The 20091-nt window shown below is 46.8% G+C and overlaps 1 protein-coding gene across 1 annotated transcript in view; it reads right to left on the bottom strand.

Moving 5' to 3' along the window:
• Positions 1–19670, bottom strand: part of ISCU (iron-sulfur cluster assembly enzyme) — a 32886-nt gene extending 13216 nt beyond the window's left edge. The window contains exons 1-4 of the mRNA XM_077296243.1: positions 19390–19670; positions 12554–12667; positions 6567–6677; positions 5597–5675 (exon numbers count right to left, since the gene is read on the bottom strand). Coding sequence (XP_077152358.1) covers positions 5597–5675; positions 6567–6677; positions 12554–12667; positions 19390–19479 — 394 coding nt within the window. The 5' untranslated portion in view covers positions 19480–19670. The remainder of the gene's footprint in view (positions 1–5596; positions 5676–6566; positions 6678–12553; positions 12668–19389) is intronic.
• Between the last annotated feature and the right edge of the window lie 421 nt (positions 19671–20091).

Here is a 20091-nt window from a genome sequence, read left to right on the forward strand (position 1 = left end):
GATAGTACGTCTGAGGTCAGATCCCCCTCTTTGATGCAGGGCTCCGGCGGTGAGCCCGCATCAAATGCAGGGCACATGTCTGTTTTGAACAGCTGACATGTGCCCTCAATAGCGGCGGGTGAAATCGCGATTCACCCGCCGCTATTAACTAGTTAAATGCCGCTGTCAAACGCAGACAGCGGCATTTAACCGGCGCTTCCGGCAGGGCATGAGCGCATCGCCGACCCCCGTCACATGATCGGGGGTCGGCGATGCTTCTGCAGAGTAACCATAGAGGTCCTTGAGACCTCTATGGTTACTGATCGCCGGTAGCTGTGAGCGCCACCCTGTGGTTGGCGCTCATAGCACACCTGCATTTCTGCTGCATAGCAGCGATCTGATGATCGCTGCTATGTAGCAGAGATCTGATGATCGCTGCTATGTAGCAGAGCCGATCGCGTTGTGCCAGCTTCTAGCCTCCTATGGAGGCTATTGAAGCATGGCAAATGTGAAAAAAAATAAATAAACAAATAAAATATGAGATTATATATATATATATATATATATATATATATATATATATATATATATATATATATATATATATATATATATATATATATATATATATATATATATATGTTCATATCACCCCCCTTTCGCCCCATTCAAAATAGATTTAAAAAAAAAAAAAAAATCAAACCTACACATATTTAGTATCGCCGCGTTCAGAATCGCCCGATCAATAAAAAAAAAAAAAGCATTAACCTAATCGCTAAAAGGCGTAGCGAGAAAAAAATTCGAAACGCCAGAATTATTATTTTTTGGTCGCCACGACATGGCATTAAAATGCAATAACTGGCGATAAAAAGAACGTATCTGCACCGAAATGGTATCATTAAAAACACCAGCTCGGCATGCAAAAAATAAGCTCTCCACCGACCCAAGATCATGAAAAATGGAGATGCTACGAGTATCGGAAAATGGCGCAATTTTTTATTTTTTTTTAGCAAAGTTTGGAATTTTTTTTCACCATTTAGATAAAAAATAACCTAGTCATGTTAGGTGTCTATGAACTCGTACTGACCTGGAGAATCATAATGGCAGGTCAGTTTTAGCATTTAGTGAACCTAGCAAAAAAGCCAAACAAAAACAAGTGTGGGACTGCACTTTTTTAGCAATTTCACCGCACTTGGAATTTTTTTCCCGTTTTCTAGTACACGACATGCTAAAACCAATGAGGTCGTTCAAAAGTACAACTTGTTTCGCAAAAAATAAGCCCTCACATGGCCAAATTGACGGAAAAAAAAAAAGCTCTGGGAAGGAGGGGAGCGGAAAACGAGCACGGAAAAATGGAAAATCCCAAGGTCATGAAGGGGATATTGCACAGCCAAAGTAGTACATTGCACAGCCCACGTAGTACATTGCACAGCCCACGTAGTATATAGCAATGTGGGCATCATATCCCTGTTAAAAAAAAAAAAGAACTAAAATAAAAAATAGTTATATACTCACCTTCCGTTGGCCCCCAGATCCAGGCGAAGCGGTTACCGACGCTCCTCGCGCGCTCTGGTCCCAAGAGTGCATTGCGGTCTCGAGAGATTATGACGTAGCGGTCTCGTGAGACCGTTACGTCATCATCTCGCGAGATCGCAATGCATGGAGCGGTCACCGCAGCGTCGCGAGGGGCCGACGGACGGTGAATATATAACTATTTTTTTATTATTATTATTAACATTAGATCTTTTTACTATTGATGCCGCATAGGCAGCATCAATAGTAAAAAGTTGGTCACACAGGGTTAATAGCAGCGTTAACGGAGTGCGTTACACCGCGGCATAATGTGGTCCGATACAGGGTTAATGGCAGCGTTAACGGAGTGCGTTACACCGCGGCATAACGTGGTCCGTTAACGCTGCCATTAACCCTGTGTGAGCGCTGACTGGAGGGGAGTATGGAGCGGCCATTTTGCCGCCGGACTGTGCCCGTCGCTGATTGGTCGCGGCAATACAGCCACGACTAATCAGCGACTTGGGATTTCCGTTACAGACAGACGGAAGTGACCCTTAAATTATATAGTAGATGCTTGTTGGTTACAAGCCCTCAAAAGGTGAATGGGAAAGTTGGCAAAATGAGTATGGTCAGTGCTTATAAGCAATGGGTAAAGAGCTTGTTAAGAAGGATAGTACCACCTGCAGGTCATTCTTAGGAATGACATCCTATAGAGGTACATAAATTTATTTTTATAATTTCTGTTAAAGAGAGACAGACTCTGTGTTTTGGGGCGGCCTATGGACTTGTCTTTCCTTGGTTTCTCTGGCTTAGAACAGGAAGATAAGATTCTGCCTACAGTCCGGCCACGGAGCACGGGCATATCATTAACTGCAACCTTTTAAAGGGCCACTGTCACCCCCCCCTGCAGTAATGCTGCAGTCTAACAAGGTGGCTCTTTTAGTTTTTGATTCATTTATTACCTCAAAAAAGCGTTTTAAAAATTGGCCACACACCAGATATTATACCAGGAGGCGGTCCGAAGCGTCCTGTATGAATCCCCCAACTGCCGTCACTCTACTCTTCAGGGGCGATGGTCCCCGCCCCCTGAGCGATGTTATCTTCTGAAATCCGGCGCCTGCGCTGTGCGTGCCTGCGCAGTGTTCATTGTCAGTCGGCCACACTGTTGCTGAAGCCCCCGCCCCGCACTGTTATTCATTATGCACAGTGCGGGGCTGGGGTTCCTGGGAAGGCGGGGGAGCGTCTAAACAGCGCAGTGCGCATGCCCAGGAACCCCAGCCCCGCACTGTGCATAATGAATAACAGTGCGGGGCGGGGGCTTCAGCAACAGTGTGGCCGCACTGACAATGAACACTGCGCAGGCCCCAGGCAGGCACGCACAGCGCAGGCGCCGGATTTCAGAAGATAACAGCGCCCAGGGGGCGGGGACCATCGGCCCTGAAGAGAAGAGTGACGGCAGTTGGGGGATTCATACAGGACGCTTCAGACCGCCTCCAGGTATAATATCTGGTATGTGTGGCCAATTTTTAAAACGCTTTTTTTGAGGTAATAAATGAATCAAAAACTAAAAGAGCCACCTTGTTAGACTGCAGCATTACTGCTGCAAAAGGTGGCTCTTTTAGTTTATAACGGCTGGGGGGGGGGTGACAGTGGCCCTTTAACATTGCTTACACAAGACTGATTTCTTCACTCCAGATATCATTTTAATCAGTGTAACACCGCCAACCTGACAGTGTCTGTAGTTTACTTGGCAAAATCCTGTTGACAGGTTCGCTTTAAGGAGGATAATTGTCCTACTCTACATTAAAGGCGGGAGTTCCATTTTTGACATATGGAGCCATAATTTCTCAATCTTTACTGGACATGGAAACAGCTGTTTAGGAGGAACACCGCTCCACCATCCTTCGCCAAGAGAAAGCATCTCTTTAGGATTAGAATGCATGAACATTACACAAAATGGTTGCTTCTTATGCCCCTTCTACAAAACAGAACAGACTGCTGACAGAGGGTCTTATAACAGACATTCTGGGTCCACTGGGGTAAATCTACTAAATCTCTGGCATGTATTAATACATTTTCCCTAATTTTGAGACACTGAAAGTAAACTGAGGCTATGTTCACATGTAGCATTTTATAGTACCAGCAAAGCCATGAAATTTCAGAAATCTCATGCACACACTTGTTTTGTAAACGGTTTGCAGCATTTTTATACCATCCATAGAAAGCAATGAGAAAAACTGCATTTTTTGCAACGGTTTGGTCAATAAAACTATCTTTATTACCCTATTAACAACATATATTTACATCGTATGTCTTCCCTGCCTTTGATGCGGGCTCACATGCTTAGCCCACATCTTTCTCAACACGATATCTGATTAAATCAGCTGTCAAGTGCCTTTAACAGCCGTGGATGGATCAGAGCTCCACCAGTGGCTGTTAGCCAGTTAAATCCCGCTGTCAATCTCTGACAGCAGGATTTAATACATGTCGTCCTGAAGCACATCATTAATGCCACCCATTGGCGCCTCTGTAACATGATCTCAGGAGGCTGATGGGTTATGACAGCAGAGGGTCTGCATTAGACCTCTGTGCCTGTCATTACCATACTCCTGTGATCATGATTTCTGCTATTACTGTTATGTATAGCATAGGTGATTGGACAATGGCAGCTTCAAGTCTCGTAAGGCTTCTTTCACACTTCCGTCGTTTTGGGAAAAAAAACGAATCCTGCAAATGTGCCCACAGGATGCGTTTTTTTTCCATAGACTTGTATTGCCAATGGATCGCGACGTATGGCCATACGTCGCGTCCGTCGTGCGGCCATACGTCGCGTCCGTCGTGCACTGGATGCGTCCTGTTTTGGCGGACCGTCACGAAATAACATTCAAGGGATCGTTTTTCCGTATGTCGGGTCCTGCATTTCCTACCGCGCATGCGCGGTCGGAACTCTGCCCCCTTCTCCCTGGGACTTTTGAATGGGCAGTGGATGCGCTGAAAAACTGCATCCGCTGCCCACGTTGTGCTGAATTTTTACAATGTCCGTCGCGCCGATGCTTTGTGACGGCCTTGTACCGACGGAAGTGTGAAAGAAGCTTAAGAGGACTATTAAATAAGGTAAACAAGAAAAAAGAAAAAAAAAAAAAGTTCAAACTTCCCCCTTTTTGCCCCATTTAAGATTAAAAAAAAAAAAAACAAAAAAAAAACAACATTTTTTGTATTGCTGCATTCAGAAAAGTCAGATCGAAATATAAAATGAATACAACTGGTAAACAGCGTAAAGCGAGAAAAAAAAAAAAAACGAAGCCAGAATTACGTTTTTTGTGGCTGCCATAACATTGCAATCAAAACACTGCATCCAGCCCAATATGTTATCAATAAATACATCAGGTCAGGGACCAAAAAAATAAGCCCCAGATCCTGAAAAATGGAAACACTACAGGTCTCAGAAAATGGCGACAAATGCAAAAATCTGTTTTTCATACAAATTTCACTTTTTTTTTTTTTTTTTTTTCACCACTTAAATAAAAGTATACCTGCATAGTCGTACTGACTTGGGGATTCATATTGGCAATTTTACCATATAGTGAACAGGGTAAATTAAAAAAAAAAATCCCCAATTTTGGAATTGCACTTGGAATTTTTTTTCCCCATTTTCCAGTACACTATATGGTAAAATCAATGGTGTCAGTCAAAAGTGCAACTCATCCCGCAAGAACTCATACAGCTATATTGATGGAAATATAAGAAAGTAATGGCAAAAACCGGCATGAAGCAAAAAATGTGACAAAACACACGTCAAAAACGTGTTTTGAACATAGCATTTTTACTGCCAAAAGAGCAGGTTTTGGCTGCAGGAAAAAAAAGCAGCAAATATGCTGTGTGTGTGAACATAGTCTAAGTCCCGTCTGCATGAGTAAGAGATCTTGAAATCAAGAAGAATAGAGAACAGAAAAACAGCATTTGATAAAACGGAAATAAGCCTTGACATTTTAGGCCAGTTGGCCATTATAAAAGAGAAAGTTATTAGAATGCATATTGGATAAAAAAAGCTAGTATTTCGTCTGCCACCCAGTACCCCCCACAGGCATGGTGATAAAATACTTACTAGAACAATGAAGCTTCACTGGTGGAAGGCAGAGCTCTTTGGCAATATCAGTATTCTTGATGGTCATTGCCTCATCAACCTATGAAAGGATACAATATTACTGACGAGAACATTATAGCAAATTTGTTTTTCTTCATTACGTTCACTAATAAGATGTGACTATTAGGGATGAGCAAATAACTCCTAAGGCCTCTTTCACACTTCAGTTGTTTGGCGTCAGTCTAAAACCGCCAGTTTCCTCAAATAACGGATCCGTCGTTTTTTTTTTGGCAGATCCGTTATTTTCCCATAGACTTGCATTGGCGACGGATTGTGACGGATGGTCGTCCGTTCCATCCGTCATGCGACGGATCCGTCGAAATTTGGCGGACATTGTCTAGACATAGACGGACATTGAAACGTTTTTTGTCAACGCCGAAATGATGGTTTGCGGCGGATCCGTCGCGTCCGTCATTCCATAGAATGGCCGAATCCGTCGCGACCGTCATTTCGGCGGATCCGTCGCCCCAATCCGCTTTTTCAATTGCGCATGCTCCAAAAAGTAGATACTTTTCCCAGACAACCCCCAAGTAACGGATCCGTCAAAAAAAATGGATCCGTTAGAACAGTTTTCTCAACAATTGTGACGGATCCGTCACTATGTCGGAGCAGACTGACGCCAAACAACTGAAGTGTGAAAGAAGCCTTATCCGAATAGCTGCATCGGGAACCCGGATACCTGGAGTGCTCCCAACTAACAGGCTCTCCATGCATGTGGTGTGACAGTCACACAGCTGTGACACATGCAGCTGTGGCGCCGAACAGCTGATTATCGGGAGCACTCCAGGTATCCGGGTTCCCGATGCAGCTATAAAGATAAGGAGTTATCCAAAGCTATTCGCTCATCCCTAGTGACTATCCAAGGAGGGAGGGGAGTGGACAGCCCTAAACCATACAAAAGGAAAATGTAAAATAAGCCAATTATTTTTACCGTTTTGCCCTTCACCCATTCTGTAGCTAGAGAGCTGGAAGCAATTGCAGAACCACAGCCAAATGTTTTGAACCTGGCATCAACAATTTTGCCATTTGCATCCACTTCAATCTGCAAGATGACGAACACAAGTTATCTCTTCTGAAAAGTAGCAACGTTGAAAAATAATATGCACCAATTAAAACCAACTAATTCAGGTAAAAAACAAACCCTCACATATATCTCTAATATATAAAAAGGTGTGTAGGTGTAGGTGTAGGTGTGTGTGTGTGTGTGTGTGTGTGTGTGTGTGTGTGTGTGTGTGTGTGTGTGTGTGTGTGTGTGTGTGTGTGTGTGTGTGTGTGTGTGTGTGTGTGTGTGTGTGTCCAGGATTGGAATCTGCACCGTCGCAGCTACAGCCACACGTCTGGACCCTGAGAGCATCATAGGCTATGTTGTGAGGCGAAATTTTAACCCCACGCGTCCCAATTCACCAAACAATTTTGTCCCATCTACATAATGGGGAAAAAGTGAAAGGAAAAGTGTTGGAGGCGAATTGACAGCTGCCAGATGTGAACAAGGGGGACTTAAAGAGTGAGAGCGATGGCGCCAAAGAGTATATACTGTACAGTTGCTAAGGTGGGGCCCCGACATGGGATAATCACCAGACACGGGGATATGAACACACACACACACACACACACAATGCGCCACACACTACCACGTGCTTGAACACGTAGACCACCCTCCGCACACATTTCACCACACATACACCAACCTCACCACATAAAAGTCGAAACACAAAAGTCACCGCACAAAACTCGCCACGTGCAAAATTCGCCACATGCAAAACTCGCCACACGTACAAAACTCACCTCATGGAAAACTACACGCAAAACTTGCACACGCGAAAAAATTGCCACATGCACAAAAGTTGAAACACATGCAAAAGTTGCCTCACAGAAAGCTTCCACATACTCAAAATGCACCACAAAAACTCGCTACGCGCAAAACTTGCTGCACACAACTTGCTACACTAACCAGTCACATGCAACAAAAAGTTGCTAAACGCATGTCACCACACAAAACTCATCTCACAAAAGTCGCTACATGCATGTCGCCACACGCAACTCAACACACACAACTTGACACATGAAAATCGCCCTAAAACACACACAAGTCTGGTATTATCCATCAAAAATAAAAATCTGATTAATAAGTAGACAAACTACAAGAGCAACAAATGTACCATATAGGAAATATGGCAGCTGTCAGTCACATGACCTGTCTATTATGTGTATGTGAGATAATATATACTGCCAGGGGGGAGGGGCTTCCTGTTGGCTGGGGATTTATCTGGCTGCCAATAGCAACCAATCACAGCTCAGCTATTTTGCTACAGTTAATTAATTTGAGCTCCGATTAGTTAATATAGGCAACAAAGCTTGTGTATATACACGTGTGTGTGCGTATATATATATATATATATATATATATATATATATATATATATATATATATATATATATATATATATATATATATATATATATATATATATATATATATATATATATATATATATATATATATATATATACACACACACACACCAAAAAAGGGAAAAATACATATACACACATACACACACATCTCTATAACATAACGCTCATTCTGTCCGAAGCCTTTATAGACTGCTCAAGCGCCAGCGCAGTCTGGACCCCACAGAGTGACGCTCCCAGGTCGCGGTATGCGTAAGCACTGAACGCACACCGCGATCTCCAACGGAGAAGCAGGGACGAGCCAGGAGGGTGAGTATGCTATATTCACCTGTCCCGTTCCACCGATGCGCGCTGCTCCATCCTCCACATCCTCTGCCTGTGACGTTCAGTTCAGAGGGCGCGATGACGCGCTTAATGCGTTCAGTCACAGCCAGAGAATGTGGAGGATGGAGCAGCACGCATCGGTGGAACGGGGGACAGGTGAATATAGCAAGTGTCGGGGGCCTGAGCTAGCGGCGACTCCGGCACCTGACCCCCACAGCGTGCCGGTGTCGCAGCCCGCCCGAACTCAGAACAGCCGCCCGCCCGAACTCAGAACAGCCGCCCGCCCGAACTCAGAACAGCCGCCCGCCCGAACTCAGAACAGCCGCCCGCCCGAACTCAGAACAGCCGCCCGCCCGAACTCAGAACAGCCGCCCGCCCGAACTCAGAACAGCCGCCCGCCCGAACTCAGAACAGCCGCCCGCCCGAACTCAGAACAGCCGCCCGCCCGAACTCAGAACAGCCGCCCGCCCGAACTCAGAACAGCCGCCCGCCCGAACTCAGAACAGCCGCCCGCCCGAACTCAGAACAGCCGCCCGCCCGAACTCAGAACAGCCGCCCGCCCGAACTCAGAACAGCCGCCCGCCCGAACTCAGAACAGCCGCCCTTGGGCAGTAGAGCTGGAGAGAGAAAGATGGGAGCAACATATGGCAGAATGGAAACAGGAACAGGCAGAATGGGTGCAGCACATTACAACAGAATGGGGGAGCAGGATGGGAGCAGCACATGATAGAATGGGGGCACAGGATGGGAGCAGCACATGACAGAATGGGGGTGCACACATGACAGGATGGGGGTGCAGGATGGGAGCACATGACAGGATGGGGCGCAGGATGGGAGCACATGACAGGATGGGGGCACACACATGACAGGATGGGGGTGTAGGATGGAGCAGTATATGACAGGATGGGGGCACACACATGACAGGATGGGGGTGTAGGATGGAGCAGCATATGACAGGATGGGGGCACACACATGACAGGATGGGGGTGTAGGATGGAGCAGCATATGACAGGATGGGGGCGCAGGACGGAGCAGCACATGACAGGATGGGAGAGCAAGATGGGAGCAGCACATACCAGGATGGAGACCATATACCAATATAAATGCTCGCCACCTATACACACTTATACAGACTTATCTTGCACTCCTCCCATTGACCTTGCAGGTGGCGGTAATCAACTCTACCTGCCCATAAATTGTAGGTTTAGCCCAGAGTGACATGTTTTGTCCAGAGTTGTAGGCTGGTGGCCCAAGAGTGGCATCTATGGTAGAGTAGGACCTATCAGGGGGATATCACCTTGCCGTGGTTGATGGGCACACATGAATTGGCCAATTTATGCGCTAAGAATCTCCATTTCATCTTTAACTAAGTTTTATGAAATTTTTTTGAGAAATGTATATTTGTCTGTGTTATCACATGGCCGATTCATGCACATGTGCTGCTGTGAATATATATATATATATATATATATATATATATATATATATATATATATATATATATATATATACATACATACATACATACATACATACATACATACATACATACATACACACATACACACACATATATACATGCAATACAGACCAAAAGTTTGGACACGCCTCATTTAAATATTTTTCTGTATTTTCATGACTATGAAAATTGTACACATTCACACTAAAGGCATCAAAACTATGAATTAACACATGTGGAATTATATACTTAAGAAAAAAAAAAAAGTGAAAACTGAAAATATGCCTTATATTCTAGGTTCTTCAAAGTAGCCACCTTTTGCTTTGATGACTGGTTTGCACACTCTTGGCATTCTCTTGATGAGATTCAAGAGGTAGTCACCGGGAATGGTTTTCACTTCACAGGTGTGCCCTGTCAGGTTTAATAATTGGGATTTCATGCCTTATAAATGGGGTTGGGACCATCAGTTGTGTTGCGCAGAAGTCTGGTGGATACACAGCTGATAGTCCTACTGAATAGACTGTTAGAATTTGTTTTATGGCAAGAAAAAAAAGCAGCTAAGTAAAGAAAAACGGGTGGCCATCATTACTTTAAGAAAAGAAGGTCAGTCAGTCCGAAAAATTGGGAAAACTTTGAAAGTGTCCCCAAGTGCAGTGGCAAAAACCATCAAGCGCTACAAAGAAACTGGCTCACATGAGGACTGCCCCAGGAAAGGAAGATAAAGACCACCGAACACAAAATACAAGCAACCAAATGGTCCCAAAACACTTATAAATATTTATTAACAACACATAAAAGCCAACAGGTAAGTAAAACGATGCAAGATGAGGGAAAACATGCATTTCTGTCAGTCATGCTGAAGGTCAAACCAACCACGCATACCATGCCTGAATGTGGCAATGTGCCCTATGTACAGCCCATTGCTTCATATGCTATTATATCACGGAGCAGTGCCATAGCATAAAAAATAGTGATGTATAGTAGCTCAATGCGAGCACATACCTGATGTTACCGTCACAGGCAGGATGCGTGGGTGACCCGACACAGACCCCGACGCGCGTTTCGGAGCTAACAACTCCTTCCTCAGGGGGTAATCCCAGGAAAGGAAGACCAAGAGTCACCTCTGCTTCTGAGGACAAGTTTATCCGAGTCACCAGCCTCAGAAATCGCAGGTTAACAGCAGCTCAGATTAGAGACCAGGTAAAAGCCACACAGAGTTCTAGCAGCAGACCCATCTCTACAACAACTGTTAAGAGGAGACTTTGTGCAGCAGGCCTTCATGGTAAAATAGCTGCTAGGAAACCACTGCTAAGGACAGGCAACAAGCAGAAGAGACTTGTTTGGGCTAAAGAACACAAGGAATGGACATAAGACCAGTGGAAAACTGTGCTTTGGTCTGATGAGTCCAAATTTGAGATCTTTGGTTCCAACCACTGTGTCTTAGTGCGACGCAGAAAAGGTGAACGGATGGACTCTACATGCCTGGTTCCCACTGTGAAGCATGGAGGAAGAGGTGTGATGGTGTGGAGGTGCTTTGCTGGTGACACTGTTGGGGATTTATTCAAAATTGAAGGCATACTGAACCAGCATGGCTACCACAGCATCTTGCAGCGGCATGCTATTCCATCCGGTTTGCACTTAGTTGGACCATCATTTATTTTTCAACAGGACAACGACTCCAAACACACTCCCAGGCTGTGTAAGGGCTATTTGACCAAGAAGGAGAATGATGGGATGACCTGGCCTCCACAGTCACCAGACCTGAACCCAATCGAGATGGTTTAGGGTGAGCTGGACCGCAGAGTGAAGGCAAAAAGGGCCAACAAGTGCTAAGCATCTCTGGGAACTCCTTCAAGATTGTTAGAAGACCATTCCCGTGACTACCTCTTGAAGCTCATCAAGAGAATGCCAAGAGAGTGTAAAGCAGTCATAAAAGCAAAAGGTGGCTACTTTGAAGAGCCTAGAATATAAGACACATTTTCAGTTGTTTCATACTTTTTTGTTAAGTATATAATTCCACATGTGTTAATTCATAGTTTTGATGCCCTCAGTGTGAATGTACAATTTTCATTGTCATGAAAATACAGCGCAGCATAACGCAGTCTGTTAACGCTATTAACCCTGTGTGATCAACTTTTTACTATCGATGCTGCCTATGCAGCATTAATAGTAAAAAGATCTAATGTTAAAAATAATTAAAAAAATAAAAAATCATTATATTCTCACCTTCCGGCGCCTTTCCCGCTCCTCGCGATGCTGCGGTCCCAACAATGCATTGCGGCAATGACCGCTACATCATCACGTGTTATTGCCGCAATGCATTCTTGGGACCGGAGCGTCGCGAGGAGCATAGCTAAACACCTGGGCTGGATCCGGGGGCCGCCGGAAGGTGAGTATATAACTAATTTTTATTTTAATTATTATTATTTTTTTTTTTTAACAGGGATATGGTGCCTGCGTGGCCTGTGCTATACACTGCGTGGCCTGTGCTATATACTATACATATTCTAGAATACCCAATGCGTTAGAATCGGGCCACCATGTAAAATAAAATATATATATATATATATATATATATATATATATATATACATATATACACACATACATATATTTTTACACAATTTAATTTTAGGGACAATAAGTACAATCTGGAAAATGGTTAAAGATGAATTTCACCTAGCAGTGCTCCCTACCCTGTATTATGTAACATGATTACAAACCTGCAGTTTCATAACATCTCCACACGCTGGCGCACCCACTAGGCCCGTTCCAACATTCTTGGCGTTCTTGTCGAGAGAGCCAACGTTCCGTGGGTTCTCATAGTGGTCAACAACCTGTTAACATCCAGATAGAGAACGTGTTATTGGGTGAAGGTCAAAAGAGATTTTACTGCCCTTGACATTGTAGCTTTGCCAATTTGTTACGCAGTAAATGTTAGAACACCAAGCCTGAACTACACAAGCAAAAAAATAAAATAAATAATTAGAATTCAAATAAAAAAAAAAGTCTCACAATTATAGAGGGGTGGAGGACAGAATATTAACACTAAAGACACCCAGAGGTCCCCTACGCAACGCTAGGAAAGGTTTCAGGAGTCACTTAGATTTACAATAGTTGTTGGGTCTATTCCTGCAAATACAGCAAAACTGCATACAATTCAGCACCTTCTGGTGCACTAACATCACAACTCCATAATGTTCTTCTACCAAGTAACTATAAAGTGCTTTATTGCAATCACTGAATGGACGTCCTCCTATGATCAAACAGTTAGATCCATACGAACATTTCAGGATGTTGAGTTTCGGCATGTGAAAGCTAGTTCATTATCTACCAATAAAGTGTCAACTGTGCTTCACCCCAACATCATAAAAATGGGCGTAAGGAGAAAATCTAAACAATTGTTAATATTAACTCAATAAAATACAAAGCAAAAAATTGATCATATTGCACCATTTACTCCAGGGGAAGATGTCACTGGCACAGCTGCTGAGCGATCACTGAAGAGCTTTTAATGCAAATAATGTCACCCGTCAGTCATCACTAGCCGACTAAAGAGTACTTGTCATTTCAGGTGACTTTTCAGAACAAAATGTGTATACATGAGGTGCAAGGCCACGTTGACACCTTCAGTATTTGGTCAGTATTTTACATCAGTATTTGTAAGACAAAACCAGGAGTGGAACAATAAGTATAATAGAAAAACAGAAACAATTAGAGTCCAGCTCAACAGGACTGGATTTCCCTTTTCTCTTTCAATTTACATGGTCGACATGACCGAGTTGACGCGTTTCGACTGCTCATGAGTAAGACTGCTTCATGCTGTCGACCATGTAAATTTTTATTTTGCATGCACTACATTTTCTTTTGAAAAATAAAAAGAAAAGGAAAATCCAGTCCTGTTGAGCCGAACTCCATTTTTTTTCTATTTTCTTTGATGTGATGCCAGGGCGAGGCCAGTGTCTGATTCCCAAGTGAATGAGCATAAAGCTACTAGGTGAGCTGGAATCAAGTTTTTATAATAGAAAAACTTCACCACTTCTGTATTTATCTGACAAATACAGAAGTGAAATACTAACCATATACTGACCGTTAGCACGTGGCTTTATACGATTTCTGGCCATATAATGTCCATGCTGATGGCTCATTTCTAGCTTGTCTGCGAGATAGTGGGTGCAGACTGGCTGTTAAGATGTCCCCAAACACCGTACACAAGATATGAGGCATTCCTGCACTTAGGCATCTCGGTAACACATATTCAGAAGGAGCAGCAGCATAGAAGACAAAGAACTGAACACTTTCACTGTGCAGTTACTTATTCAAATCTGTGAAAATGGGTTGTTTGCCCACGTTGATGCCAATTCTGATGCCCAGAACCCATTTGGGCCAGGCTGTAAGAACCTGGATTTGATGCAGGGCATCACTATCTATGTATTCTTAGTGAGATCAGTGGCCCAAAGTCATTTAACCCCTTAAAAAACACCAGTTACTTATTCAAATGCGCAAAATCGGCTGTTTGCCCACTGATGCCAATTCTGATGCCCAGAACCCATTTGGGCCAGGCTGGGGAGACCTGGGTTTGATGTGGGGCTCCCTCTTCTATGTGTCTGCAGTATGACATCAGTGGCCCAAAGTCATTTATTCCTTTGATTAATGCCCTTCGGTGCCCACTTTGATGCTCATTTTTGTGCCAGTTCTATAATTGCTGTATTTTTAAGTGTATTCACATCAGTGCACCTCACTGTATTGTATGTTATTATTGTGATGCTTATTTTTTGTTGTTAAACATATAACAAACAAAAGAAAAATTGCCGAATAAGAAACTAACGAATAAGAAACCAACTTCAGCCTCGTCAAAGACACAGGAAAAATGTCAGGCCAAATCATAAATGAAGACTAGAGATTATATCTTGGCATCATATTAAGTCTCAGCTTTCACACGTAGCCTGACTCGATATTCTAGGTACAGGCGCTCAAAGTCAGGAGTACTGACGAAGCTGCACGCAAAACGTGCGTCGGGGTACTGGACGGTGTGGTCTGACACATTATGGCATATGCTATGGTTTACTCTTGACTGGGGTTTATTGCTGTTATTAGGGGCAATTTAAGCACGGTTGGTATATTGTATATTTAACCCTATAAACGTATTGGCGTTTCTTTTATGTCAGCTATATCTATTGGATACACTGAATTTGTATATACCATATATTCTGTTATTCTGATTTTTCATGTAGTGACTGACATTTATGATTGTGCATGCCTTCCTTTCCATGATTTATGGAATACCATTGTGCCTTAGTAAATATTGCTCCACACTGTCCTTTTAATGAGTTTTATGGGGATTTTTTAAAGGTTTTATTTTGTGTAATAAAGATTAATTTGACGCATCTGGCTTTATACAATTTATTATTCTAATTGGTGGTAATAGTTGAATTACAATCTGCCTTTGGTATCTGCCTTTAATACATATTCATATGGATACGAGTCATTTCTAATTATTTGCAATAAATACTTAAAAAACAGGCAGGAGATGTTTTACCTGCGCCCTTACAGGGCCCTTATAATAAATACTCTATATATTGAAAAAACAAACAAAAACAAACACCTCCAGCAGGCAGGCACCTGTGCTGCAGCATGAGCCGCATGTAAAATAAAGTCATTAAAAAAAAAAAAAAATGTCTCCTCAAAGATGGCGCCATCTTTGAAGAGGCAATTATTTTTTTCTCTAGCAAGATGGCGCACAGTAGAATCTATTGGCGATCGCAGGCTACCGCGCAGGCGGCGCCATCTTGGAGGAGTTTTTTTTTTTTTTGAAAATCTTTTTATTAGAGTTTGAAATATAATATAGTACATAACATTCATTTCCAATGATAATGATACAGAAATGTGATAGTGTTAACAATAATGTATCCCCAAACCCTCCCACCCCTACCCAAACCAAAAATTCAAACCTCTGGGCTTTGTGTACATCCAACCATAAAGGTACCTCAAGGAATTGGTGAGTCACCACCTATCCGCTGCAATAAGTACCATTGAGTATTTTCAAATTGTGCTCTCAGCTTCTCCCTAGTTTCCAAAGGGAGCGATGGAATAAAAGTAGCCCATGTAGAAAAAAATTTGCCTACTTGTTTTTCTTTGTTAGTCAGTGCATCCAACCACTCCATTCTAAATATATACTGTATTTTTGTGCGAATGAAAGAGAGTGAAGGAACTAAAGGATTTAACCACTGATGCAAAATACTCTTTCTAGTTGCTGAAGCCCATATCGTAAGTGTTGCCTTGATATGTTTGGGTAGTTTTCGAGATGTTTCATCTAGGATATTAAAAATAGCCCATTGTGGGGTAAGTGCAAAATTCGTTCCACAAATTTTTTGCAGTTCTTTATGTACCTCTCCCCAAAGTTCCCGAATTTGCGGGCAACTCCATAAGTGATGGTATATGTCAGTATTACTGGCTTTACATTTGGAGCATGAGTAAACGACAGATGGGGACATTTTAGATTGCATGCAAGGTGTGATATAGGCTCTATGTAATATTAGAAGTGCCATGTCAGTATAACTGCTATATGGTAAAATTTTTCTTTGTGTCTGGAGGAGTTTTTTTAATGTATTTATAGCACTAATTAACTGAATTATATGCACATTTTACACGCGGATCTTTTTTTTTTTTTTTTTTTTTTTATCTTCGAGAAAAATAGATCCCCACTCTGATCAGAGCCTGACTAGCATCATCAGACCAGTTTTCTCAGATGGGGAGTAAACAGCAGTGTGGCCCTGGCCGGACAGCGAATCTCTGGTCCCACCAGGTACAGCCTAGGCATGGAAGTCCTCTAACCCCAAGAGCAGGCAGAGGACATGCTGTACACAATAGGACTTTCCGGCACAGTCCCCACAGGAGACACTGGTGCCCTGAACTGGGAAGCCCGGACCTAGGGGTCAGCAGCAGTCCACCCCTGACAGCCCCCAACACTGGTGCCCTGACCTGGGAACCCCGGACCTAGGGGGAGGGCAGCAGTCCACCCCTGACAGCCCCCAACACTGGTGCCCTGACCTGGGAAGCCCGGACCTAGGGGTCAGCAGCAGTCCGCCCCTGACAGCCCCCAACACTGGTGCCCTGACCTGGGAAGTCCGGACCTAGGGGGACAGCAGCAGTCCACCCCTGACAGCCCCGAACACTGGTGCCCTGACCTGGGAAGCCCGGACCTAGGGGTCAGCAGCAGTCCGCCCCTGACAGCCCCCAACACTGGTGCCCTGACCTGGGAAGCCCGGACCTAGGGGGACAGCAGCAGTCCACCCCTGACAGCCCCCAACACTGGTGCCCTGACCTGGGAAGCCCGGACCTAGGGGTCAGCAGCAGTCCGCCCCTGACAGCCCCCAACACTGGTGCCCTGACCTGGGAAGCCCGGACCTAGGGGGACAGCAGCAGTCCGTCCCTGACAGCCCCCCAACACTGGTGCCCTGACCTGGGAAGCCCGGACCTAGGGGGACAGCAGCAGTCCGCCCCTGACAGCCCCCAACACTGGTGCCCTGACCTGGGAAGCCCGGACCTAGGGGACAGCAGCAGTCCGCCCCTGACAGTCCCCAACACTGGTGCCCTGACCTGGAAAGCCCGGACGTAGGGGGACGGCAGCAGTCCGCCCCTGACAGCCCCCAACACTGGTGCCCTGACCTGGGAAGCCCAGACCTAGGGGTCAGCAGCAGTCCACCCCTGACAGCCCCCAACACTGGTGCCCTGACCTGGGAAGCCCGGACCTAGGGGTCAGCAGCAGTCCACCCCTGACAGCCCCCAACACTGGTGCCCTGACCTGGGAAGCCCGGACCTAGGGGTCAGCAGCAGTCCACCCCTGACAGCCCCCAACACTGGTGCCCTGACCTGGGAACCCCGGACCTAGGGGGACGGCAGCAGTCCGCCCCTGACAGCCCCCAACACTGGTGCCCTGACCTGGGAACCCCGGACCTAGGGGGACAGCAGCAGTCCGCCCCTGACAGCCCCCAACACTGGTGCCCTGACCTGGGAAGCCCGGACCTAGGGGACAGCAGCAGTCCGCCCCTGACAGTCCCCAACACTGGTGCCCTGACCTGGAAAGCCCGGACCTAGGGGGACGGCAGCAGTCCGCCCCTGACAGCCCCCAACACTGGTGCCCTGACCTGGGAAGCCCGGACCTAGGGGTCAGCAGCAGTCCGCCCCTGACAGCCCCCAACACTGGTGCCCTGACCTGGGAAGCCCGGACCTAGGGGGACAGCAGCAGTCCATCCCTGACAGCCCCCAACACTGGTGCCCTGACCTGGGAAGCCCGGACCTAGGGGGACGGCAGCAGTCCGCCCCTGACAGCCCCCAACACTGGTGCCCTGACCTGGGAAGCCCGGACCTAGGGGTCAGCAGCAGTCCGCCCCTGACAGCCCCCAACACTGGTGCCCTGACCTGGGGAAGCCCGGACCTAGGGGGACAGCAGCAGTCCGCCCCTGACAGCCCCCAACACTGGTGCCCTGACCTGGGAAGCCCGGACCTAGGGGACAGCAGCAGTCCGCCCCTGACAGTCCCCAACACTGGTGCCCTGACCTGGGAAGCCCGGACCTAGGGGGACAGCAGCAGTCCGCCCCTGACAGCCCCCAACACTGGTGCCCTGACCTGGGAAGCCCGGACCTAGGGGACAGCAGCAGTCCGCCCCTGACAGTCCCCAACACTGGTGCCCTGACCTGGGAAGCCCGGACATAGGGGGACAGCAGCAGTCCATCCCTGACAGTCCCCAACACTGGTGCCCTGACCTGGGAAGCCCGGACCTAGGGGTCAGCAGCAGTCCACCCCTGACAGCCCCCAACACTGGTGCCCTGACCTGGGAAGTCCGGACCTAGGGGTCAGCAGCAGTCCACCCCCGACAGCCCCCCAACACTGGTGCCCTGACCTGGGAAGTCCGGACCTAGGGGTCAGCAGCAGTCCGCCCCTGACAGCCCCCAACACTGGTGCCCTGACCTGGGAAGCCCGGACCTAGGGGACAGCAGCAGTCCGCCCCTGACAGTCCCCAACACTGGTGCCCTGACCTGGGAAGCCCGCTCCTAGGGGGACGGCAGCAGTCCATCCCTGACAGCCCCCAACACTGGTGCCCTGACCTGGGAAGCCCGGACCTAGGGGACAGCAGCAGTCCGCCCCTGACAGTCCCCAACACTGGTGCCCTGACCTGGGAAGCCCGGACATAGGGGGACAGCAGCAGTCCATCCCTGACAGTCCCCAACACTGGTGCCCTGACCTGGGAAGCCCGGACCTAGGGGTCAGCAGCAGTCCACCCCTGACAGCCCCCAACACTGGTGCCCTGACCTGGGAAGCCCGGACCTAGGGGGACAGCAGCAGTCCACCCCTGACAGCCCCCAACACTGGTGCCCTGACCTGGGAAGCCCGGACCTAGGGGGACGGCAGCAGTCTGCCCCTGACGGTACCCATCCACAGGCAGCGCCAGCAGCCTCAGCACGGTCCAATGGCCGGTTACCTGACAGGACACAGCTGCCGGCCGCTCAGCAGTGACGTCCCCTCACCCCACGTAACACAGCAGGGCAATGTACGCTACCTTCTTGTGATAGGCGGCACACGGGGCTCGGAGCTCTGGCGTCGCACACCTACTCCACACGGAGCAAAATAGCCGTCCCACTCCTGCCATTGCGTCTGTTCAACAAGACAGCAGAGATGGCGGCCCGGTGACACTGCTGTGTACGGAAGTCACGTGGTCAGCTCACAGTAGCCTGAAGAGAGGCCTCTGCTAGATCCTGCCGTCCTGCGTCACGTGATGGGGCGTGTCTTGTATTATGCAAGGACTTGCAATGCCTGTTGTGTGTGCGCCTGCGCGGCTGTGAGAAGGACTCTCGGATATCCGTCAGCGCTCTGGGCTGTCAACACAGGAGGAGGAGGGAGGAGGATCTGACGGCACAGCAGGCTATACAATAGGGGAGGAGGATCTGACAGCACAGCAAGTTATACAATGGGGGAGGAGGATCTGACAGCACAGCGGGCTATACAATGGGGGAGGAGGATCTGACAGCACAGCAGGCTATACAATGGGGGAGGAGGATCTGACAGCACAGCGGGATATACAATGGGGGGGAGGAGGATCTGACAGCACAGCGGGATATACAATGGGGGAGGAGGATCTGACAGCACAGCAAGTTATACAATGGGGGAGGAGGATCTGACAGCACAGCGGGCTATACAATGGGGGAGGAGGATCTGACAGCACAGCAGGCTATACAATGGGGGAGGAGGATCTGACAGCACA

The sequence above is a fragment of the Ranitomeya variabilis genome, chromosome 1 (genome assembly GCF_051348905.1).
Source record: "Ranitomeya variabilis isolate aRanVar5 chromosome 1, aRanVar5.hap1, whole genome shotgun sequence".
NCBI lineage: Eukaryota > Metazoa > Chordata > Amphibia > Anura > Dendrobatidae > Ranitomeya > Ranitomeya variabilis.